General features: G+C 41.7%; 1 protein-coding gene across 1 annotated transcript in view; it reads left to right on the forward strand.

Annotated features, from left to right (window-relative positions):
• The first annotated feature begins 738 nt into the window (after positions 1-738).
• FER1L6 (fer-1 like family member 6) overlaps positions 739-26,650 on the forward strand; it is a 90,324-nt gene continuing 64,412 nt past the window's right edge. Inside the window, exons 1-2 of the mRNA XM_061995726.1 lie at positions 739-854; positions 24,842-24,924. Of these exons, the coding sequence (XP_061851710.1) occupies positions 835-854; positions 24,842-24,924 (103 nt within the window). The 5' untranslated portion in view covers positions 739-834. The remainder of the gene's footprint in view (positions 855-24,841; positions 24,925-26,650) is intronic.

Genomic DNA, 26,650 nt, shown 5'->3' on the forward strand with positions numbered 1-26,650 from the left:
CTACTCAGAGGAGGGTGAGCCATGAATGCAGACCAAGTGGCTCTGGGCTTGGTCCAACCAGGTTTTGAAAACCAGCAAGACCAGAGACTGTAGAATCTCACTGAGCAGTTTGTTCTAATACTGTGTCATCCTCATCATGAAAACATTTTTTGGCATCTTCAGGACATGTGGGAAGCAGTATCTCTGAACTCTGGAGGGAACTAAACTCTTGAGCTTTTTCTTGTGCTTATCTACAACCCTAGTTGCTAACATATTAGCCAAATTACCATTGATTTCATTGGGATGTTTGTATACTGGGGAGAGCAATCTGGGCTGGCAAGGCTGGGGAGAGGGTCTGTGTATGTGGAGAAGGAGCAGCAAATCCCTGAACTTCATGAAGCCCCGTGACAGGAAAGATATATGCCATTCTGGCATCATCACACCCCAGAACATCAGGCTGCTGTGTTTCTGAAGCTGTTTTATAAGCCAAAATACTGAGTTATAAGCTGGTTCCACCTGACCGCAGCAATGTGAAGAACCCACTTGTGGCAGGAGGAGGAAAAAAGGTTTGTGTAAAGAAGCACTATGAGCCAAAACCACAGAGTTTTGCAAGGCTTCACAAGCAACTAACTGGTACACTTCAGTGCTTTGGGAAACCTTATCTAGAGTAAGAGTCATGAATATAATTAAGTGTTTAAACAGCCTCACCCTACTGTGGCGGATACAGTAGTGGACTAATCATAAACACAGGCAGAATCCCTATGGCAGCCAGGATAAGAAGAGTGGTGTGTCTTGCAGGTTCTGGATGAGCTGCTAAAGGCCAGTTTAACACCAGGCAACAGAAAAGCATAGGAGATGGAGAAAAAAAAGCCAAGGTAATGTCTCTTTTATTTGTCCCCTTTTTTTTTTTCTGGCAGTGAAAATGCAAGACATTCTGCAGTGAGAAAATGAGCTTTAGAAACATTTAAAGACTTAGAACTTTAGCATTGTGGGGCTTAGGAGAGGGTTGAATTTATGTCAGCAAGTTTTGTATGTATCATTTTTTGTCTTTATTATTTATTTCGTATTTATTATTGTGTATATATATTTATTATTAAAGACTCTAAAAGTCTTTAAGGGAAGATCATTAATTTTGCTGAACTGCAAGTGGGAGGAGATGAATGTCTCTGGAAAGCATATTTTTTGTGTCTTTAGGTTATTCTTTTCCTACCTCCTCTTTTCTAGTTTGCTGTCCTTGGTATTACCCTGATTCACACTAGGTGTGCATCAACCTAGCAGTGTGAGTAAGAGAACAGAAGTCACTCAGAGCATCCTGGTCTTGGGCTTTAAGTCTTGAACATATGAGAGTAGTTTCTCTGGCTGCAGATAACAGAACTGATATCTCTTCCTGTAGATTTGGGATTCTGCCTTGAAGAAGTATGTAGAAACAGCACACAGTGTTTCATAGGTAGATGCTCTTCACTTTACCACTTCTTCAGTTTAGCCAGGAAGAACTTCTGATTTCAATAGGATGCATCTAATGGCAAAATTTGACACTTAAGTCTTTTAATACTCAGGTGCAGCAGTTGGAAATAATCTTATTTTCCTGAAATCAATCCAGCTAATGATCTGAGGATTAGCACTTCTCAATTTTGTTGTGTGTAACATTCAAAAGAAACCCGCACATCACAGCAGCTTTGATTTGAGGCAGGCACAGGGAGCTTGTGAGAAAAAGCCCAGAATATGCAGCAAGGAAGGAACTAGGCCTCCCCTTGGCAATTCCTGAGTGGCTGCAAGAAATGTCTGACTATGCTCATCCTGCTTTGGAGGAGGATTTTGTTTTCTCTATAAGCACTCAGGGAACTGTAATCCCTCCTTTTTTCTGTCCTGGGCAATGGGTCATCATCTGTACCACTGTTGAGGGAAAGGTAGGGGAAGAATCTCCTCATGAGCTCCCAGGGGAGCATTTTGCTCTCATCAACCCTATGCCTAATGGCACAATGTAGTCCTTGTGTGCTAGCATGCAATGAACATCTGCTGGGTCTCTAGAGCATTGGTGTGCTCAGCTGGATCATGATGGTATTTGGTGTCTTGGGGCTCCATTGCTCAGTGTTGTTAGGTTGGCCTCTCTTGACTTGATTGGCTGTCCAAGCATGGGATTTGGACATGTCAGTGTCTATAGTTTGACTCAAGCCAGCATGTCCCCAACTCCCATGTATAAAAGCATTTCCATGTGAGAAACTTCAAGATTTAGAGGTGTGAGTACTGGATGATTGCTTGCTTGAAACAGCAAAATCCAGCTTGAGGGTTGTATGATCTGTCTGTGTATAAGTAGCTCCTGGTATTAAGCCTCTAAACACAGTGGGAAACCTCCTGCTGCTGGTTTTGCACCTGGATAAACTACAAAGGCTATGAGGCCCAGAAAGTGCTTTCTGCTGAAATGCAAACAAATATATCAATTGCACTCTACACTCTGAAGTATTCTGAGCAAATACCTCCAGAACACTTTTCCCCTCAAGGATGCAGTAATTGCAGCCATCTTCCTCATTCCTTGTGCCATGCCTTGAATCCTTTTCGTGGCATTTTCATGGGTAAGGGTGATGTAGAGGCACTGGAGAGCAAGCCTGTGTCTCCAGCAGGTGACCTGGGAAGTCTGGGGCAACAAAGTCCTGCTTTCACTCTCTGTAGATGGAGAAAACTGGAAGAAGGGGGTCTCCTCTCTGTCCCCTTTCCCCTTGGGAATGTAGGAAATCATCTGCTGTGACCACCAGCAACTTGCTGCACATGTAGTGAAGCACTGAGACACACCCTGCCAATGGTGAAAATGCTGCTCTTTGAGTCAAGTCATTCTTCTTGTGAATTTTTTACTGGTCATCAGGGAAAAGTGGCATCTGAACCAACTCAGTTAAACTTCCCCAAGGTGTTTTCATTCTTTTGCCATTTGATTGTTTATAATGGAGCTACTGTAAAAGCTCTGGGAGGCTGCCATTCAGGTCTTGCTCCTAAAGCTGCTAACAGTGTTGCTGAAAAGCATCACCTGTCTAAAATGAACTACATGGATAGGAAAAGTGACTGATGGTGAGGTCTTTGGATGGGACTAGGAAAACATGCTTTGACTCCTATGTGTAACAATAACCTTGGGTCCTGCCTGCAATGCACACGTGCTGCACACACCTTGGGGAAGTTTTACAGAGTTGGTTCTGATGCCACTTTTCCCTGATGACCCTTTCTTTTATATTTTATGTTGCTTGTACCAATGTTTGCTTCTGCCTTAAATTCTTTATTGCAAGCCCATCAAATAGATACATTCAGTGGGACATCTGCATTCCAGCAGAAAGCTTGCTGCTCACAGGACACAGCTCAGCCCTTTATATCCTCAAAGAATGCCCATAATGACCTGAAAGGGCTTCAAAGAGGTACCACCAGGTGGCATTTGAGGACCAAAGCACAGGTGGCATAGATAGGCTTCGCAATGTCACTTATTTCTGCATCAGGACAAAGTGATGGATAACCTTACTTTAGAGTGAGATTTGCTGACTACAACCACCAGTGGAAAAGAGCTATCACTGCTGTTTCCCCTTCACCAACCCAGAGAAATTCTGACATCAAGTTACCTTGTAGAGCTCTGAGTCATGTACATAGAAAGATGATCTGTGTGCCATGTAGGGGTCAGTGCAAGAGCAGGGAAACCCTTATATTTGAGCTTCTCAGCTGAAATCCTCTGGATTTTACAAAAACATCTCTATATTTTTCCAACCCCTTCCAACCCTTATCATTCTATGATTCTATGATATTTTTGTTTGCTTCAAAACACTGTACACAATTTCTCTCTATTTGAAATCTCTATCTCATTGAAAGTTTGATATATCTTTTTTGGTTGTTTTTACACCTTACTCAGGCTTGCCACAGGAGGATGGGATTAATCTGGACAAATATAGATGTCTGAAGTGTCTAGACTCCCTTCCTGGTTAATGGGGAGAAGTGGACAGTTCAGGTGCCTGACTCATATGGATGCATTTCTGATGTTTACTTGATATCAATTGCCTGGGATAATTGCCTGGGATGTAGCAGCCTACCTCTAGATATCTGAAGTTAGGCAAGATGAATCTGTCAATGGCATCCAGATGTATGGCAAGCGATTACACTTAAATAAACTCCATATTGTGACTATATGAGGTACTTAGGTCTTTATCCTCTTATGAATTCTGATGAATATACTGGCCGGGTAGCTGAGTTGGATCCAGGTGGTGTAAGTAGGGAAGCTGTCATAAGGACTGTGCTGGTTGATACCAGCTGAGCATCTGGACTAAATTTCTTTTTCAATGTCTATCCACATTTTGTACTTTATTTTCATGAGAAAGTCACCCTGAAAGTCTTGTTTCCTGGGATTCTTTTTCTTCTTTTTTAAGCTACAGCTTTGCAAATAGCAAATATATGAGCCAGCAATGTGCCCTTGTGACCAAGAAGGCCAATGGCATCCTCGGATGCATCAAGAAGAGTGTGGCCAGCAGGTCAAGGGAGGTTCTTCTCCCTCTCTACTCTGTCCTGGTGAGGCCTCATCTGGCGTCCTGTGTCCAGTTCTGGGCTCCCCAGCTCAGGAGAGATGGGGAACCTCTGGAGACAGTCCAGTGCAGGGCCACCAAGATGATTAGGAGACTGGAGCATCTTCCTTGTGAGGAAAGACTGTGGGATATGGGGCTGTTTCGTCTCGAAAAGAGGAGACTAAGGATGGGATCTCATTAATATCTAAATTTCTAAATGGTGGGTGTCAGAAGATTGGGGCATCCCTTTTTTTCTATTGATTCTAGCAACAGGACAAGGGGTAATGGGTTAAAGCTGGAACACAAGAAGATCCATTTCAACATAAGAAAAACTATTTTCCTGTGAAGGTGATGGAGCCCTGGCACAGGCTGCCCAGAGGGGTTGTGGAGTCTCCTTCCTTGGAGGTCTTCAAGACCCACCTGGACATGTTCCTATGCAACCTGATCTAGGTGAACCTGCTTCTGCAGGGGGGTTGGACTAGATGATGTCTAAAGGTCCCTTCCATCCCCTTCCATTCTATGATTATATGATTCCATGAAAATCAAAGCAAAGTGCATTTTTCCTGTTAGCTCTCTACTTTTACTGCCTCCTGAGGAGATCAGGTGGATTTTCTGGGTGTTTACAGAATTTATGAATAACACAGTCTTTTCAGTGACAAAGGGTATCTTAAATTTTGTTGTTTCTGGCTGTGCAAGCTGGAGCCATGCAAAAAGCTTGGAAGAACCATTATCCAACCTGCCCATGCATGCCGAGACTGAGACATGCATGCTGTGCCTGATCAGCAGTAACTCTGGGCTTCTATACCCTCTGAAAACAGGAGGCAGTTTGACTGAATTTAGCCTGAAACAACAGACATTTATGTTAAGTGAAATTAGCTGGCATTTCCTGCAGTTAATGATCTACACTGATACAAGGCCACTCAGCTGTGTTTGAATCCTGTTCTCATCAGCTGTTTCTCTTCCAAGCTGTAGCTCAGAGCTTTGGTTAGCTCTAAAATTATGGTTTTAGTCAGCACCATCAGAACTGCTGCCCTGGTAGAAGTGGCCAAAACCAGCACTGGCCATAAATGGCACATCCCTTACAATGGACTCCACAGATGGAAAACTACGAGGCTTTGGTGCGTCCCTGCTGAAGGCAAAGGGGTCCAAAAGCCTATTGTGCATTGTGGCTTCCTCCAAGGCAGATGTTGTAGGATGGTCTCTCCACTGAGAGCAAACGACAGTATTTCCTCTCTGAGAGCATCTCACATTACTCCAGGTAATGTTCATTCCTACTGGGGATTTGAAGGTGACAGGGAATTACAGAAGATAAAAAAGAGACTTACTGTAATGCATTGCTTGTGACAAAAGTAATCCTTTCTAAATCTAAAATCAGCTTTCACTTCTCACCTTTTTTCATGTGCTTTAACTATGTCATTAATAATCCTGCCTTTTGGGTAAGGAGATAGGAACAGGGCTGCGTCAAAACAAGTGTGGCCAGCAGGTGATTCTGCCTTTCTGTTGTGCTGTTCTGAGACTCCACCTGGAATCCCTGACACTACTGCATCCGGCTCTGAGATCCCTGGCACAAGAAAGACATAGACCTGTTGATGATCAGAGGGCTGGAACACCTCTCCTTTGATGAAAAGCTGAGAGAGTTGGGGTTCAGCCTGAAAAAGAGAAGGAGGGAGGTTTCCAGGGAGACCTTATTGTGGTCTTTCAATATATAAAAAGCATTTATAAGAAAGATGGAGACAACATTTTCCAAGGCCTGTAGTGACAGGACAAGCTGTAATGATTTTAAACTGAAAGAGGTTAGGTTTAAATTGGACAAAAGGAAGAATTTTTTTATAATGAGGGTGGTGAGATGCTGGAATGGGTTGCCCAATGAAGTTATGGTTGCCCCATCATCTGAAGTGTTGGATGGGGCTTTGAGCAACCTGATCTAGTGAAAGACATCTCTGCACATGGCAGAAGGGCTGGGCTAGGTGATTTTTAAAGGTCTCTTCCAATCCAAGCCAATCTATGATTCTGTGATTCTATGTATAGTAGATTAATTATTTCTCTGCATGTTTATACAGAAGGAGGCTTGTTAGTCATTCCTCCAACAGTCTTTCTTCATGACTGCTTGCTTTTCTTCCTTATTAAATAGTTCCAGTAAAATATGAATGAAATTTGAAGCACAAGGGTTGCAGACCTGATCATTCATAAGGAGATTCATTCCAAATTTGTATTTGGAGACAGGCTCCTTGCCAGACTACACAGACAGCTAATTTTGAGTAGCTATTTTCACCTCTGATACTAACAATGCTTGTGGCAATTGCTAGAGCTTGGCTGCTTTCAAACACCCTAAGAAATACTGCAGTAACTGAAACTGCTTGATTCAACCAAAGGTGCTTATTGTTGACAAAGTGTGAATCATACCCAAACAGCAAACGCCTTTGAGTTGCACCCTATGAAGACAGGATGCTCTCAGGGACATTGATGACAAGCAAATATTGAGACATAAAAGATGTTTATTTTAGACACTAGTAGGGTATTAGTCATTTTATACAGCCTTTGTTTGAGCAGTTTCCCTCCAACTCCAGCAACATGAAGGAGCAATATTGATGAATGATGTTATATTCATGGCTTTGGTAGAAGCAGAGAGAGGACATGTTTGTCTGGGAAACTTTCAGGTCTTGTCACTGGAAGATACAGCTGGCTTTGAATGAAAAGTGATTTTGTGGAAAGCCTGAGCTGGTTGCACATTTTATTTTTACAAATTGGGATTGTCTGGTAGCAAATGGAAACTGAACTGCTGCAGCATCAGTGGAGGTTCATTTCCAGTCACAATTAAAGGCATTTAACAGCATTGGCATGAAGCACCTGTACTTGTGTTTGGCCATTGCCACCTCCCTGATCAGCACCACCAGCAAGTCACCTAGGGCTGAGTCACAGCAGCCCTACCTCCTGCCTGGAGCCCTTGGAAGCTGCCTGGGTTTTTTGTTTTCTTCTCTCATGAGTAGTTCTAGACTGGAGAAGGAAACAGTTTATTTGGCCTGGCAGTGTACAGACTATCCTGAGTAAAAATCACCCCCTCTGCAATGATTGCTCTCTGAGCTTGGGCACACTTACTGTACCAGCTATTTCATAAAATACTCCATCCAAACTTGGTGTCTATAGAACGACTGAAAGCAGCATCTACTCTTTTGGCTTTCAAAAGATAGAAGTCTGTTATGAAGATAAGCCTCTAAAACCATACTGAAGATTAATTTGAAAGTTTTGCAGAGCAGGAGGTTATTCTGGAATGTGTGACTTAAGCTTTAGCATTTCACAGCCCCGCTGAGCCAGAAATAAATTAACTCTTAGCACTTTAAGAGAAGTGGGATATTCATCATTTCAAGAAATGTCAGAAACACCTGCTACTAGCCTCTTCATCCAAGAGCATCTTTTATATTGGTCAATGTCTGTCTTGTTACTTGTTCAGATTCAGACTGAAGTAGGCACAATAAGAACATATATATGATGGAAGGATAGATTTAAAAAGGGAAGAGCTCCAACGTTGCTATGTGGGGTAACAGGGAAAAGGGAAGTGAAAAAGTGTTGTCAGCACATGGGTAATGCAAAAATCATGACTTTCATCTTATACCTAGGTACCTATAAATAGAGAATGATATCATGTGTTCAAGAATTTACAGTAGTTTTTGGTTAAAGTCATGGAGGGCAACCTATGTCCCTTATCCTTCATATCTGCCTGTCACGACCCTTGTGTGTGCCCAACGTGTCTCTTGCTCCTGGACCTCTCTACTTGTCTTGGTAAGGTGAGCTACAACATTTCTCAGGCTGGGAAAAAAGAAACAAGCTCTTCAAGGTGGAGTGACTTCTGAGCTACTTTGTACTTGAACACCTTTTTATTTATGGAAACCAATCTACTTGGCCTCCTGAATATTGTTTTAACTTTGTGTCTACTATGTGTGTGATGAGTTCAGATGCTGATCACTTCCCTCAGAAAACAGGTTTTGTTCCTATGCCAGAAAGGATTCATTTGGGATTAATACATCCCTGCAGAATAGCCAACAGTTATGTTCCAGTGCAAACAATGAGCTAAATACACAGAAGCATCTTTGCAAATGTTACTGCTTAATTGGCACTCATAGAATATTTTGTGTCATCACTGGAGAGTGATGAACCAGCCAGCAGTTTGGGGGTCATGTTGATGGGCTGTAGTTTTGGGCCATGAGTCCTAACAGCTACACTGAGCAGAAGGCAGCATTACTTCACCATCAGAGCTCATGACTCTACCTTTGGAACTAACAGGGTTGGATACAAAGTAGAGCAGCCTTAAGGATGTTTCTTATCCATGGCCCAAGCAGCCTTTAATGACTGGGAATGTGTATATGGTAAAGGGAGGGAGAGATGTTAAACCACTGCAGTTTAATCCATACCTTGACCTAAGACTAAGTTCTTACTTGGAACTGACCCTCTAGCCATGTCCAAACCTTACATATTGTGCACTAAGTCCACTCAGATCAGACCTATTATTCCACTCCTCTTCGAGCTCCATGGTAATTTTCTGGCAAATCTTGCCAACAGTCTTTGTAAAGGTGTAGATTAAGTATGTTGAGAGTACTGTAAAATAACAAGCCCCCTGGGGAGAATTAGGATGCACAGCTGAGCTGCAACACACATTCTGCTGAGATTTGGCACTCACTGCAAAGGGCTAAACCACTGTCTGTGAGAAATGGCTTGGTAAGGGATACTTACTTATCTGCCTGACTTCCTGGGGACAAAGCTTGGTCAGGAATGGTTTCTGTCCAGGACAGAGACCCAGACTTATTTTTCCTCCCACAGGACACTATGACAGTCACTGATTACAGCCTGATTATAAGCCCCTCTTGGCTCTTCCAGCAATGAGGCTTTTCTCTGCCTTGCCGACTGAGTGGGTTTCTTTTGCAGACCAGCACAGACTCAAGCCTGTCACTGGTGCTTCATTACTTCTGTACATACAGTAGGATTTTACGACACTGCAAAAGTAGAACCAAAGGCATTAGCAGGAGTCTGAGCCACTTTGTTCTGCCTGAGCCAGGCTGCAGCACCTGCTCTACAAGCAGATGAGTGGAAGGGGAAGCAGGGACACAGAGCTGCCAGCAGCTGCTCAGCTGCCTTGAGGCAAAGTTGGGATTACAGTTCAGGGCTCATGAGTACCACTCGCTCTGCACTTCAGTGTGCTTCCCCTAAATAAAAATTCTAGTAAAGCAGGCGCAAAAAGATTGAGTTAGAGATGATATCGTAAAGCCAAGTCCCCCTGGGCAGGGCACTGAATGGAATACTTCACTTCCATACAGCACTCATTTTGTTTTTCACATTTGAAGCCTTTTCCATTACACCAAAGCATTCATCAGTTCAACATGTGGGAAGAAATGCACTCCCTGAGGAGAACCCAAGAGCATTGCCCCCCACCAGCCAGCTCTTTCAGCAATCAGCAGGTTCTGGCTCTGCATCCCTGGCTGACTGCCCTGTAATAAGTTCCCTGAAGCTGCAGGAAATGCCTGGAAAACGCTCTTGCTATGTTCCTGTACAGATGCTTCCATGTCTGCACTTCTCTTGGCCCATGAACAGTTCTGTAATGCCACTTACAAAAATAAAATTCTGTTTTTTGTACTTGACTCTATCAAACCTCTTTACTCATTTTCAGCTGGATATGCTAAGTTTTTAGCATAGTTTTTAACACGTGAATTCTTCTCTCCTAGGGCCACCTAGCCACTGAGATAACACACCAATTTATACCTACTGAGGAGACGGCCTATATAAGCTTTTCAGTTTTTCTAACCAACTATCTGATGTCAAATAAGGTTGTTCCAATGTTCTGAGTATTCCCTGGCAGCAGACAATCTATGGTTCATATTTTCTGACATACCACAAAAGGAATTAACTCCTGCTTCTAGCTGCTTGTATTTGGCAGCAACACGCTCAGTTTGAGACCAAATAGAATCACAGAATGATAGAACAGTTTGGATTAGAAAGGACCTTTAAAGATCATCTAGTCTAACACCTCTACAGCCCTGTCCAACTTGATATTGAATGTTTCCAGGGATGAGACATCTACCACCTCTCTGGACAACATGTTACAATGTCTCAGTGGAGCAAAAGCCACCAGATCCCTCAGGGTTTCAAAGACTGAGAACAATATTCTGCATCCATTACAGAAACTGGAAACAAAATAAGTGGATCACAAGTGCCTATGGTAGTTGTGAGGAAGCATTTTGTTCAAGCCTTAGATACACTGTCCCATCTCTATAAACACTGTGGTTTGGACCACAGCACTTCTCGAACAGCACTTAAGTCTCACAGTGCTTTACCCGTGGGACAGGTAAATGTTTAAAATCCATTAACTGAACAGACCACACAATGCTATGTAACTTTATGGATGTGGCACGAGTGAAGCTGGAAATAAACTCTGTCTTGACTTTCTTCCTATCTCTTTGCTTCCACTGGAGTCCTGGCTTAGCACAGGACTGGTCTACTCTTTTATGAGAGAGGAGGGGCTGAGTCACTTTTAAAATGTACTGACTATTGAAAGCCTCCCCTTATGTAAGCTTTCTATTTCTTTACACTTCTAAACATCCTATAACTTGCTACTGGGCACAGACCTCACCTTGATTTATCAGGCAGCTCAGAGCAACACCCTGTTTGCAAATACAAGGGAGTTTCTGTTCAGCTTCAGATTCATCAAATGAAACCTTCAGCACTTTCTGTTCACCTGTTACTGTGGCACAGAAGGATTCATGAGCCAGTAACATGCTGTTAACCACCTGCTGAAGAAAGCTGCAGTTTTGGCTACCACCTTTGTGAAGCCTGTTACCCCAACCCTGGACACTGTGCTCCTCAGCCAACATTTACTGTGTGCCACAGCAATAGCCAGGATTATTGTGGTGACAGAGAGAGAAAGAAGTAGGGGGGAGGAAAAAAAAAGAGAAGGGGAGGGTGGGGGAAGAGGAGAGTCTCAATTAAGTCAGAGCAACTGCTGAAAGGTCACCTCAAGCTTTTGCTATTCATATACTAATGGAGTGCTCAGTGCACAGACACTGTTTTAAGCTGAGCAAAGGAGATGTATGCTGGCTTGTTTCAGGTCTTATAGAAAACTTTGTGCAGTTGGGACCTGGGTTGTGTAGGTGGCTTGCAACTCGGCAGGGAGGCTCAGCCTTCAAGAGGAGAGTTTAGTTGCCTGTCAGGATGCTGGTGAGCAAAATGGATCAGCTGCTGGTAGGAACTCAGGGTGCCTGTGACTGTCTCTCTCCCCATCAGCCTTTTTATTTTCTGTAGAGCTGTCAGTTCAGCTTATTCTAGAGTAAAATAGTGAAACTGTTCTGAATTCAACCCTGTGAGGGAGATGGGGTTGAAAGCTTTCTTCTTCTTTTTCTTCTTCTTTTTCTTCTTCTTTTTCTTCTTCTTTTTCTTTTTCTTCTTCTTCTTCTTCTTCTTCTTCTTCTTCTTCTTCTTTTTCTTCTTTTTCTTCTTCTTCTTCTTTTTCTTCTTCTTTTTCTTCTTCTTTTTCTTCTTTTTCTTCTTCTTCTTCTTTTTCTTCTTCTTTTTCTTCTTCTTTTTCTTCTTTTTCTTCTTTTTCTTCTTTTTCTTCTTTTTCTTCTTTTTCTTTTTCTTCTTCTTCTTCTTCTTTTTCTTCTTCTTTTTCTTCTTTTTCTTCTTCTTTTTCTTCTTCTTTTTCTTCTTCTTTTTCTTCTTCTTTTTCTTCTTCTTTTTCTTCTTCTTCTTCTTCTTCTTCTTCTTCTTCTTCTTCTTCTTCTTCTTCTTTTTCTTTTCTTTTCTGCTTTGGGTTTTTTTCTTTTTCTTTGGATGTTGCCACATGTTAGCAATCCCCCACTGAGACGGCTCACTGGCTGCTCATGATGTTTAAGATTTCATCTAGAAACAGGGTTCTTTAAAACCTGTTTTTGGTGAACACACTTTGAAGTGGCAGTGTTATGAAGCACATTCTAAGGGACCATGCTGTTCTGCTGTCAGCTGAGTCTGCCTGGACTAGATGTGCTATTAGATGTTATTATACATGTTGCTGCACTCTTCCTTGGGGTAGCTCATCTTTTCAACTGAAAAAAAGAATTATTAAGCCTTTTAAGGGAGTCAGATAACTAAAGCAACAGTAACCATCTGGGGGACAGACACATCATCACCCAAATCAAAGGCATGTGCTATGGCTGATTTCTGTTATTGTTTTTATTGTTATTGATTTTATGGTGCCCTTTTCAAGTTAGAGAGATGAGAGAAAGCAAGAAAAGAAATTGAAGGAAAATACCCTCAGAAAAAGTGAGAATAAGAACTTGGGGCTAACTATGAACTTCAGGAGGATGAATGAAAAAAAAAGCATTTAATTTTCTGTTCCAGTGGAGAAAGGGGGATTTGGCACAAAGATGTGAGATTGTATGAGACATCTGATTTAACTATTATTTCTCCTCCTCACAGAGCTTTACCCAACCATTCAAATCAAACAAGAATATGATTGATGTGGTGAAGGGCAGGGCAGCTTCTGAGTGGCTAGGCTGGAAGCTTCTACCTTGCAGAGGCAACTGTCTTCCAAAAGCCACCCAAAAGAAAGTAGGAGATGCAGAATTTTGAACCTGGCTGATCACTTGGGTTAAGCTGCCTAGCACTGTTTGAATTCTCTGCTACATTTCTCATTCCGGTAAAACTACTGATGCTTCACATGCTATGGGTACTCCATCACAGCAGGGAAAGTAATTATGTACCTTGTGAAGAACGAATCCTCCAGCTCTGCTGGACTTCAGATTCTTAATTCTGAAGCTGTCCTTAAAGAGGCATTCAGCATCATGATAATAGGCTATGCTCTCTATAGGTCAGTTCCCATCATACAAGGTTAAGAACAGTGTGAAAATGGTCTTATGGAAAGTGCAGAGCAAAAGAGATGTCATGCCTCTGTAACCTGTGGTTGTGATTTAACTCCAGCCAGCAACTAAGCACCATGAAGCTGCTCTCTGACCAGCCCCTCCTTCCCCTGCAATGGGATAGGGGGGACAATCATGAAAAAAAAAAAAGGAAAACTTGTGGGCTGAAATAAGAACAGTTTACTATCCTGGCCATGGTCCCTCCCAACTTCTTGTGCACCCCAAGTCCCCTTGGTGTCAGGGCAGGTGAGAAGCAGAAAAGGCCTTGATGCCGTGCAAGCCCTGCTCAGCAATAACCAAATCATCACTGAGTTATCAACGCTGTTCTTAGCACAAATCCAAAACACAGCCCTGTACCAGCTACTAGGGAGAAAATTAACTCTATCCCAGATGAAACCAGGACACCTGTTTTCAGCAAGGACTGGAGTACGTCCAAGAGGAAAGGTCAAGGAAGTAGCTGCACATACAAGACTGGAGGCAAGAGTTGTGAATAATGTGGAAGTTTACTAACTAAAGATAACACATATTAACCTGTGTTACTGAGGAGATGGGAGGACTAGAAGGGGGAACCACAGTCCAGAGCCTTGTACACTGGGCTGCAATAGAGAGAAGTCAGGCAAATTGTGGGTGGAAAAAGTGAGCAAATACAGAAAAAGAAATTATGTTCTTATTAAATAATAACTGGACATAAATACATGAATACTTAAAATAGGGCTATTTCTCCAGAGAGTGGTTGCTCAGTCTGTTTGAAATCTAAACTTTTTCTATGTGTCTCGATGGGTGTGAAAATCTGGGTGTCCTTTTAGCTTGGAGGAGTGACTCGCTGGCTTGCTTTGCCAGATCTCTGCAAAGCAAGAGGAGTTAATGTTTGCACAGGGATAAGTTCTTGTTCAGTGTTTACCAACTTGGCTAACCAGGCACTACATTTGCTACCAGCAAGCAGCTAACTTAAATGCAATCTTAAACGAAAATATGAGCTTGGAGAGCCTGTCCACGATGTAAAAGGTAGCAACTTGAAGAAAAACAGCAGGATGGAGCCCTCAGAAGTGGTACCTCAGGCCCACAGGTATGTTTAATACCCCCAGGAAATTCCTCCAAGTTTTGAGTTAAATTCAGACATTGATGTTTAAAGACTTAGAATCCTAGAATTCTAGATTGGAAAAGACCTTTAATATTATTGAGTCCAACCCTTAGATTTTGGAGTCCAACCGTCAAGACTTCTTGAAGGAAAATAACCAAGTCATAGGATAACCAAGTCCTTCAATGCTTGTTTAACTGGTCCTGGAAGACTTGATTATTTTTGCTGGTGTTTATCTATTCCATACTGCTTTGTGCTTTCTTTAGGCATTTATACCTGAGTCAAGGGAAGGCTTTCTGAGACTAGTAGGTAATGGCTCAAGCTCCTTATGGAGAGAGGAAAGGACTCTAAGAGGAGGAGGAACAGGAGAAATTAACTCCTGGTGTGTAATAAATGCATTCTTTATTTTATAAGCATATGCTTTTTAGTATTTAATAGATCTGTAACCCAGATCTTGTGCATCAATATAAAAAAAGGTGATGAATGAGACCACTGTGGTCTCTGAAGTCTTCTCAGGGCTTTTGAGCTTAAGACCATTTGTGGCAGAACTGTGCACAATTCAGAAGTTCAAATTATAGATTGTTCAAAGTGTATTTGAATATACCTGTTATTTCTTCTTCCACAACATTTTTTAGTCATTCTGCATATAACGGCATCTAGAGAAATAATATATTGTTTAATTAAAATGTTAAAAACATGGAAGCAACTGGGTCAAACGGTAAGGTCTTCATCCCAGTTTCTGCATCTCAAGAGAGACCAAGGGTGGATACTCAGAAAAAGAGTCTGTGAAACAAACACGAGCAAGTGATCCTGTTCAGGGCTCCAAATTCAAAGAGAGAGTCCAATGAAGTGCTACCAAGATGATCAGGGGACTGGAACATCTCTCTGATGAGGAAAGGCTGCAGTACCTCAGGATGTTTAGCCTGGAGAAGACTGAGAGGGAGGATCTTATTAACATCTATAAATACCTAAAGGGGAGGTGTTGAGAGGATGGGGCCAGTCTTTCTTCTGTAGTGCCCGTGGCAGAACAAGGATAACGGGCACAAGCTGGAACCCAGGAAGTTCCACTTGAACACAAGGAGAAACTTCTTTCCTGTGTGGGTGAGGGAACCCTGGCACAGGCTGCCCATGGAGTATGTAGAGTCTACTTCTCTGGAGGTTTCAAAACCCACCTGGACACGTTCCTGAGTGACCTAATTGAGGTGACCCTGCTTTAGTAGGGATTTGGACTAGATGATCTCTAGAGGTTCCTTCCAGCCTCTACTATTCTGTGATTCTGTGATCCCGTCCTTAGCAGTTTCATTCAATTAGGAAGTTTATCGTCTTTATTGGATGGATTCTCGACCCTGTTCACAAACTCCATAAATTTACCTGAAATCTCTTTAAATTGTTTGGTCTTAATGACCTTCCTTGCAAAAACTCTTATGACTTACATGTTTCACAGAGGAAAACTTCTCATTTTAAACTTGTTGCCTGATAATGTCACTGAATGCTCCCATTTTGCGGTCTGGAGACTGAAACTGGGAAAGTCTACCTCTATTTACCTCTCTCCATTACTCATTATTTCATAGCTCACTTCCAAACACCACTTCAGTTGCAGTCAGACAAAACAGTAAATCCAGGTGCCTCTCATTGAGGCCATCCTAATTGGAGATGAGCTCACTGTGCTGTTCAAGAGTGTTCCAAAAACAGGTTAGGTTTTTTCACTATCAGTTTTTGTGCTGGATTAGGTATAATTTTGGCAAAAGCTTGTATTATGTGCTTGGAATATTTTGACAGAAATGGAATAATGAACCCATACTTGATTAAAATCTAACATGACTGCCAAGTGACCCAACCATACATAGATCTGGTATTTGTGATCATGGAACAACAAGAACGTGAGAAATACTCTATGAAGTCAGATCCAGTATCCATCTGGCATAATGCTCTGTCTCCAGCAGTGGCAAAAGGAGGTGATATTCAGGGAGAGCATGTGAACCTGGCCACTTTCTGTGGTCCATTGCCCCAGCATTTACAACATTTTTATAGTGAATGTTAAAGAGGGACATCCATGTCTGTTCTTCTTACATTTTTAGATCTGTTTCATCAAGTGTGCCCTCATTCTAGTGTTGCGGCTTTTGATGAGTAACAAGCAACTCTGCTTTCACTTTTTTCACCAGTTTAACTTTGATCCTATTCCCACTTGGTCATCCCTTCTCTAAATGAAGAGTCTGAGCTTTTTCAATCTCTTGTAAGACAGAAATAGCCATATGGGGTTGTTTCTCCCACCCTTTTTCTGTGCCTTCTCTAACTCTGTTATCTGTCTTGAAATGTGGAGACCAAAGCTGTAGCTGAGATGTCAGCCTGAACTATTCTGTGATCGCATCTTATGGTCTTTTGAGGATTCACTGACAATTTAGAGCCAAAATGACACTCTGCCTTATTCCTTATATCCCTCCTGACAATGATCAGCACTGTGTTGGCTTTTACTGATGCTGCACACTGAGGTGCTCGCTTTAGAGACAACCAGTGAGGACTCTGGGACCATCTCCTGGAATTTGGTTGCATGGTTAATGCTTCTCAGGCATGCTTAATTATTTTTACCTTACTGCACTACCTTAAAAATACAGGCTATCATCTTTTCCAGGCTGAAGAGACTCTGCCAGGACCCATTATCTTCCTCTGATCTCACTTAACAGTGTTTTCTGCACATTGTGGACTTTTGAGTTCCTTTTGAGAAGGGCAATCAGAGAATCAAGCAGTAGCCAAAATGCAGTAATTCAGTGGCATGTGATGTTCCCTGTCATATTTTTATCTAATTTCTTACACTTCCTAATGGCTGATTTCAGTTTTTGACTGCTGCAGTGCAATAAACTGAAGTTTTATAGAGAATTATCCACAAAGAGAGCAGAATTTCTTTTCTGAGTTGTAACAGCTGATTTAAAGTCTGTTTTTGAATGTACAGCATTAGTGTATATATGATGTTGACCACCACATTGTCACCTTGCACCTTGTTTTCTTAGTGATGAGATATTAATCATTGAGACAAAACGTAATGTCAGTGTCACACAGATTTGGAAAACCCCAAGCTTCAGAACTGATACCTCTGTGTGTGCCTCAGCTGTTTTAAATAACAACTTGTCATGCAGGATTGTGTATTCACCTTCTTGAGGAGCTGAGGGTTTTTCATTGAAAATCTTTGTACCTGTCAAAACAGTGGAAGCAGTGAGAAGTCACAAAAAATTTAAACAAGCTATGACAGGTAGTGAGGGCTCCAGGCTGTGAAAGAAACACAGCAGAAATAATGGATTTGGGGAAAAGGGAGTCTCATAACTGAATCAGGATGAAGTATCTAACAATATGCTTCATGAAGTAACCCTGCACTGGCACAGGAGATAAATTAAATTAATAAACAGGGAAAATTTGCCCATAACTTCTGTAATCCTGAGCAAAGAAGGCATGAAATAAGTACATCATTAACCATTCGTTATGATCTTTTTTTGCTCTCCATATGTCTAAGAACATAGAAGGTATTTTATTCATCCCTCTTTGAAAATTAAACATGATGCAATATATATATTTTTTAGAATGGTAGGGATTGCAAGGGACCTTTAAAGATCATCTAGTCCAACCTCACTGCAGAAGCAAGTCCTAGGTCAGGTCACACAGGAACGCATCCAGATGGGTCTTGAAGACCTCCAAGGAAGGAGCCTCCACAACCCCTCTGGGCAGCCTGTGCCAGGGCTCCCTCACCTCAACAGTGAAATAGTTTTTTCTTATGTTTAAGTGGAACTTTTTGTGTTCCAGCTTCATCTCATTACCCCTTGTCCTGTTGCTAGATACAATAGAAAAAAGGGATGCCCCAGCCTCCTGACATCCACCATTTAGATATTAATGAGATCCCCTCTCAGTCTCCTCTTTTCGAGACTAAACAGCCCCATATCCCACAGTCTTTCCTCATAAGGAAGATGCTCCAGTCCCCTGATCATCTTGGTGGCCCTGTGCTGGACTCTATCCAGAAGTTCTCTGTCCCTCCTGAACTGAGGAGCTCAATTTTCTTCCCTGGGACTTCATTTATTATGAGAAATGATATATTAGCTTGACAAAAAGTGTTTCTGAATTAACCAATTATGCTTGCATGATAGTTTTAGATTGATTGGGCTTTTTATTTTGAAGCTGCATCTTTGTACTGCAGTGATGTTTTACTCTCTGAATTGAGTGGTTTAAATTATGAGATAATGTGTTTTTCCTTTCAATTTCATTGACTAGTTCGTATTGTGGAAGTCATAAAATGAGCCAAGAGTCTTATTCTTTTGCATTTTAAAAGGAGAACAAAAACGTTTTTATAACCTATAGGAGTAGATTCTTTGTGCTTTGAACTAATCATGTGGAGATAATTACTCACCTAGGGCAATACTATTCGATCTACTGCAAAGCTCTCTGGAAAATGAAGTTATGCTGAAAGAAGCAGAATTTTAAGAAGTTGCAAAAAAACCCCCACAAACCAACAAAACACCTTACAAAATGAAAATAAGAAATGCAAAGATACAGACCCACCTAAGAAGTTTTACATTCATGTATGAGAAGGCTGAAGGCTGTTTTCCCACTGCCTTCAGTTTCTAACAATTTCTCAGTCAAGGCAGTCGCTATATTCAGAGCTTTACAATCCTTAGGCACTGGAGCTGGCTCAGATCTGAGCTGCACAAACCTTTGATCATCTCTGCATTAAATCATTTTGATGCTGCCAGAAAGTTTGCTGAGACTGCTGCTTCCAAGGAGGGAGGGACATGGGGGAAGAAGCAGAGCAGCTATCCCAGTAAGGATTTTCTGCTGCCAGGAGCATGCTGGCAACTTACTCTTGTCCACGTGAGGACTTCAGGGTGGTCTCAGGAGGTGTACTTTGTGAAAGTGAATTTGCTTCTTTGCCTGCCCTCTTTGTTTCCAAATCTCATTCCTTGGTTCTGTTTCTCTGTGACCACCAGAAGGATGGCTCATACACCAAGCTAGGGAAGGACATCCCAAAGGCCACAGTTAAAAAGGTGGATCTTTAAAAACAACTTGATCTAATGCAGATTAAGCCCATTAAGACTGGGTTTTGCTTGAACAAGAGGTAGAAAGCTGCACTGCGAGAGGGCATGTGAAAGACGACAGAAGGTTATTGTTTAGATGGTTCAGGTTATTCTTCTGGCTTTATAACCAATGGAGAAGCGATTTCTACAGTAAGAATCTAAAGTGAGTTAGATAACCTACATCCTAGAGGTGCCCATTTGTCTCTGGATGATGTGTGACCACTCCTATAGCAAGAAGCTTTCTCCTTGTACATCAGTTCTGTGAGCTCGCAGACTTCTGGAAGGGTTTTGCTGAAAGAAGAAGAAATTAAGTTTAAACAATGTGGAGAAACTCCAAGGAGATTCAGAATTTAGTAAGATCACTCATACTCTCTTGCTGAAAACTCTGAAGTGATTTTTTTTGCCAGCTTTCCTTTAGATTAGACTGTAAACTGCAATCACTGGATATCTGAGAGAACATTATGCAGTGCAAGAAGTGATCATGAAGCCTCTGTGCTAATGAGACAGCTCAAATAAGAAAGAAAGAGCATGAAAGGATTTTTTGGAGAGCCAACAAGATGGAAAGCTGGAAGTTGCCATGGATAAGTCTTGATGGGAGAAGAATACAATCTGTAAGCCTTTTTCAAAGAGTATGAAAATTAATTCAGAGATCCAGTGTACGTGTAGCACTGATAAAGGGAAAATTATAGATTTCTGGTGCAAATCCAACATGGTCAAATGCTGTGGTATAGCTGGTGTCTCTCTCTTGTTTACTATCTATATCAGGGAAACCTCAATGAATCACAGTCATAAAGTAAGACCTACATCGTCACTGTACGTATACAAAAGAGAAAAAGTTGTCCACATTCCAGTTTTTCTCGTTATCCCCATGTAGAAGGAGCTCATATTTGAGTCATATTTAGTCATATTTGAGCTAAGCAATGTTCTTGATTGGCTGAAATGGCTAATTTTTAATTGCTTCTAATCAGACCTGTTGGTTGCCTGTAGGAACTCTTTCCTCCACCTTCTCTTTGGACCTGGATTTGTTTCATTGTGTCTTAAATTGGCCTGTTGGATCCCAGAGGACCAAAATCCGTATCTGTATTTGTACATCACGTAGCGTACGGGGGTGAAATCTTCACTGAAGTTTGTCAGTACCACCACAATACTAGCAGCCTCCAACCTCACCACGGGTCCAAGACAGACAAAAGACTTCTTCTGCAGGCCAATCCTCTTCTTGCAGTGCCATGTTTGTGCCTTGCCAACAGCCAGGAGGTCCTGCGGGGAACATGCCTATCTCAGGGATAACTGAGGAACATGAATAACTTTTGGGACACTATTGAAACTGCATGGAAACTTGAAACTTTCCCATCTTGCCAACATTTTCCTGTTAAAACTTTCACAATCTGAGAGGAGAAGGATTAATTTTCAAGTTTTCAGGAGCTGATGGAATTTGTGTAGAAGCTGTGGTAAAAAGAAACATTCTTTGTGGAAACTTTAAGAAAGATTCATATTTTTTGCCTTTCCAAGAGAAGAAAATTTCTATTGCAAAAAGAATATCCACAGAGCATTTTTAAAAGCCTAAAAAAATTTATTAAGCATCATGGAGGTCACCCATATGCACAGTCTTTGGAGCATGTACACTGCCACTGGATGACAATCAGTTTACACATCAAAGTGATGGAGCCTCTCTGTTGTGAGGGATTAATACCTTCAGTTCCCTGAAAGTAGATGATTTACTTAGCACAATTTATACAGGAGATTGTCTCTGGCAGATGCCATGTATAATGAATGCTGTGCTGCCATGTTGGCAAACAGCCCTGTGCTCCTCTGCTTTCTGTAGCTGAGCCTTGGAAGTGGTTTGTGCTTGCTGCCTCTTTCTGCCACTTCTCTGCATGATCACAGCTGGTCTTGACTGAGGTCCAGGGATACAGGAGAGCTCAGGTGAACCCTGATGTCTTTCTGTGCCCAAACCTCTGTCAGACGAAAAAGTTAAGGTCAAAATCTAGTTTACTTCAAAGACAGATTTTGCTGTTGGCACCTGTGGAGTTGTCACAAGCTTGGCTGTTTCTCTTTCTGTCACTCCATGGCACCTTCTGTAGTTTCATCTTTAAGCATTTTAAGTGTTATATAAACATAAAAGTCATGGAAGATGGACCAGTTTCTATATCAGGCTTTGTTATTGGCCATTCCTTCTAGTTGTCCTCTTGACTCCAGCTTTACTTAAGACATTTTTTTTCTCAGCAGTTAAGAGCACAAAATTCTTGAGCAGTATAAGATCTTTCTCCCTCTGAAGCATGTGGCATGGTTGTTTCCTTGGAAAAACTGTGCTATGGAATTATGCCCACAGAGAACTCTTCTTGATGTGACTAACAATTATGAAAATAGTACAGGGTGATATACCAATAAAAGAGAAGTTCTGGGTGGGTTGAAATCCACCACTGCTCACAAATTTGTGTGGGATTTACTTAATATCTCATCTTTCAAAATAAGTTATAAAGAAGTATGTTTTCAAAATATCAAAACATGCAATTTCAACATTTCTGAAATGTCTCAGATATAGAAACATTTTTTTCTTGACATTTCAAGTTGAAAAGGGACAAACTGCCTTCAAACAGAAGCATGTATTTCACTACCATATGATATGAATTACAAACTGTGTTGATTTCAGCAAGCAGGCAAGATCTGCAGCAATGTGGTTTACAATTTCACCATCAAATAACATCAAGTGGATCATTTGCAATGACTTTAGATTACTGAGTGTAAGTCAGGTCAGTCTGGTTAATTCAAAATGGTAAATCCATGTGCTTTTATTTAATGAAAATAGCCTCTCAAGATTGGTTTGTTTCTACTGCTTTCTTTTCCTATTTTTAGTTTTTTTGCTTTAGTTCAGGCATCTAAAGCCCAGAGTCCATTATTGCCCACTCCCACTACAAGCATTTTTCAGTTTACCATTAAGGAAGAACTTTTGTGTATCTTTCTTGCATTATAGTGACCAGACCTTGATTGGCAGCAAGAGAAAACATGTTTGGACTCTCTGGGCCATTGTTAAACACTGGTTCAAGCCTCCAGAAACCTTCAGAAACCTGGAAAAAATTAAACTACATGCTCCAGTGCTCAGAGATTTGATTTCCACTCCCCAATCTCTTGAATGGCGAAGCATGTGCCTTAAAGCCACACATTTTGTAAAAGGGAGATAAGAAAACCATAAAGATAAACAAAACCCAGCCAGTTGTTTTTTGAAGTGTAAGGATAACTGCTAAATTCCCCACTTTAATCTCTCAGGGAGGCAATTGCAGGACAGCCAGCTGCTTCCCACTTCATTTCCAAATTCTTGTGTTGAACAGGGCTCCCTGGGCACAACTTTACTGCAGAAAATGGTGTTTCTCTTCCACATTGCTAAGAATGGATGCTCTGCTGAGGCCTGGTCAAGGGGGACAAGTCTCATCTTCTTCCCATAGCTTTCTTTCAGTGCAGTGTACAAGGTTCTGCCTCGGCTCTGGGGTCTGGAAGAACATAAGTTAGAGCAGTAGGTGAGGTGTGAACTGGAGGCTGTTAAAGTTATTCGTCATGCAGTGATAATTTGTTTCATGTTTGCAAATTGGTGGGATGAGGCTGGCTGCCAATAAGGAAGGAGGGGTTGGTGGCCACAGGAGGAAAAAAGAGACCCTTTATTGAGAGTCAATGCTATATGACATTTGTAGAGATACTGCCTTTCACCTTGCTCTTTAAAAAACACAACTGCTTTTCCACTCCCTCTGCTCACTGAAGAGCTGAAGGACAAATGAACAGTGAAACAGGAAAAGGATAGCCAACACAGACCACTGAACATCCAGCCTGGGCCTGTGCTGTCACTTGGGGAGCTGCTTACCTTAGCTGGGCAGCTGTACCACCTCCCTGCTCAGGGCCATGGGGAGTTCTGTCGTTGGTTTCTCAAGAAATAAGACTGTACTGTGGATCCTTGCTGAATGTCTTGATGGCAACCAGACTGGGGTTATTCTTCCCTGCTTGTATCTCACCCCACAAATGAACCTCATTCCTGAATGACAATGGTAGACTCTTGGCAAGGAGTTGTGGTTAAAACTGAATTTAACTCAAGGAAGCCTTAATGAGACTAGAGAGTCAGTTTAGCCAATTATGATATGAGAAACTACCTCACCAAGCTTTACCTGAGTTGGTTAGTTTTAAGCTGCACCAATTCCCTAATCCAGTATAGGAAGAAGTGGGAGGCAGAAAACCCCCCACAGTAGTACCTGAGGTGGATGCTGTGCTTCTATAACGAAGCTGGATACAAAACCCTTATCCAGTACTGTTCATGGCTGTGTTGATGGAGTAAAAATGAACTAAATAAATGACAATAAATGGCAAAATGGAACCTGTAATTTGTAAGAAGCTTTATTCCATAAGAATTACATGTATATGAAGTATGTGGATTGGAAACTTAGATTTCATTTCTTTGCCTCTTTCTGTCTTGGTTTGTCCTGATTGATAATAAACTAAACATGAGCCAGCAATTTGCCCTTATGGCCAAGAAGACTAATAGCATCCTGGGATGCATCAAGAAGAGTGTGGCCAGTAGGTCAAGGGACGTACTTCTCCCCATCAGCTCTGCCCTGGTGAGGCCTCATCTGGAGTCCTGTGTCCAGTTCTGGGCTCCTCAGCTCAAGAGGGACAGAGAACTTCTGGAGAGAGTCCAGTATAGGGCCATCAAGATGATCAGGGGACTGGAGCATCTTTCATATGAGGAAAGGCTGTGGGAACTGGGGCTGTTTAGTCTAGAAAAGAGAAATCTGAGAGGGATTCTTATTAATATTTACAAGTATCTAAATGGTGGATGTCAGGAGGTTGGGGTGTCACTTTTTTTCTGTTATATCTAGCAGCAGGACCAGGGGTAATGGGTTGAAGCTGGAAGACAAAAGTTCCACTTAAATATAAGAAAAAACTATTTCACTGTGAGGGTGAGGGAGCAATGGAACAGGCTGCCCAGAGGGGTTGTGGAGTCTCATTCCCTGGGGGTCTTCAAGACCCATCTGGACATGTTCCTATGCGAACTGATCTAGGTGAACCTGCTTCTGCAGGGGGGTTGGACTAGATGATCTCTAAAGGTCCCTTCCAACCCCTACCATTCTATGACTCTCTGATTCTATGATTCTCTCACTAAATTTGCCTGTACATGGTCAAATTTTAAAAATAAATAAAATTCGATGAAGCAGAGCTTTTTTCTCATTTGCTTTCAATAGAAATGAAAACCAGAATAGAAAGGTCTTGCTTGGAAATTAAAATTTGCTTTTAATAGCCCTTTGAGTCCAGCACAGAAAAGGACTTGAAGATATTTCACTAATTGCTTTTCTTTTTCAGGAAAGGACTGTTTGCTGGCATGAAGCTGAAGAAAAAGAAAAAAGGCGAGAAAGGGTTGACTATTGCAAACAAAGATGTACTGGGTAAGGCTTCATAAATCATAGTGCAACTGGGAAGAGCAGGTGGGAGATTATATTACATCTAATTTCAAGTGAAGTCATTTGAATTGTGTCTTAGGGCTCAGTATTGATAAGTGGGTAAATAAAACCCTTGTTACTCTCAAGCAAACAGAGATAATGCTCTTTGCATTGTTTCTCTAAGTCCACCTTCAGATTCTATGTGTTCAGACTGGTGTATCTGGTAGAGTAAAACAAAGATAGCAGCCTGACTCTTACCATAGAGAGAAAACATATTTTTGAAAGCATTTTGCCCCTCTATAAATTCGGTACAGATGTATATTTCCACCAGAGGATCTTTCAGAAACCATAAGAACACAACCCGAGTAGGCTCTGGTGACTTAATTAAAATTTGTTTCTTAGTAGATGTGGGTATGTTCATAAACACATGATTCTCCTATTTCTTTCATTTAACACAGCATTGGTTTCCAAGCTATGACACGTTCCCCTGCACATTTTACCACTGTCATTTTTCTCCTACTACCACAGTCTCCACATTCACCAAAACCTGTAGTTCAGTCACAACAAAGTCTTCACCTTCTGTAGTTTTATTTTGCAGTCTCATGCCTCAAATTTCAAGGAATGTTTAATACATGGACTACTATGCATATCCAGAGATGAGCAGTGAAGCTGGTGAAGAGAGAGAACAGGCCTGATGAGGAGCAGCTGAGGGAACTGGGATTGTTTAGTCTGGAGAAGAGGAGGTTGAGGGGAAACATGATCACTCTCTACAACTACCTGAAAGGAAGTTATAATGAGGTGAGTGTTGGTCTCTTGTCCCAAGTAACAATGATAGGACAAGAGGCAATCACCTCAAGTTACAGCAGGCGAGGTTTAGATTGGAGATTAGGAAGAACATTTTCTACTGAGACAGTTGTTAGACAGTGGTACAAGCTGCACAGGGAGATGATGGAGTCACTATCCCTGGAGATATTTAAAAGACACATAGATGAAGTGCTGACAGGCATGGTTTAGTGATGGGCCTCGCAATGTGTGGTTAGTGGTTGGACTCAATGATTTTAAAGGTCCTTTCCATCTAAAATGATGCTATGAGTCTATGTGCTTTGTTCAGCCCTTCAAGAGCTGCCTGGACATGTTCCTGTGTGACCTGATCTAGGTGAACCTGCTTCTGCAGGAGGGTTGGACTAGATGATCTCTAAAGGTCCCTTCCAACCCCTACCATTCTATGAATCTATGAAACCGGTGATGTGTGTCTTGACTCACTTTTGATAAGAAACTGGAATATATATTTTGTGCCATAAGCATTATTTAGCTAAAGGGCACTGTTTTTATCCTTACAGCAAGGGCCTTGGATTTTTGGAGCATTAAACTTCTCAGTAATTACAGATTTGTTGGAATTTATTTATCTTATGCTCCATGAAATATGCCATGCCCTACACAATAGGCGACACTATTTTGCTTCAGATTTTCATGCGAGCTTTCAGATCTCTGTTTATTTCAAAAGTCTGAATCATTGGATGCCCATAGTGTAGATTCCTTATGCTACATCTTCATCTGTTTCATTGATGTCTTTGTTGCTGAAGAGCCTGAACTAGCAAAGACAGAGAAATCACCAGTCTCTCTTGTCTTGATTTGGAATTGGTTCAAGGAACTGTGCAGCAGGGGAGCGTTGTCAATCAGTGAACCTTTTGCATTTTCTGTCCGTGGACCTATACAGGGATGCTGGTAAAGC

Source organism: Colius striatus, chromosome 4, assembly GCF_028858725.1.
Source record: "Colius striatus isolate bColStr4 chromosome 4, bColStr4.1.hap1, whole genome shotgun sequence".
Classification (NCBI taxonomy): Eukaryota; Metazoa; Chordata; class Aves; order Coliiformes; family Coliidae; genus Colius; species Colius striatus.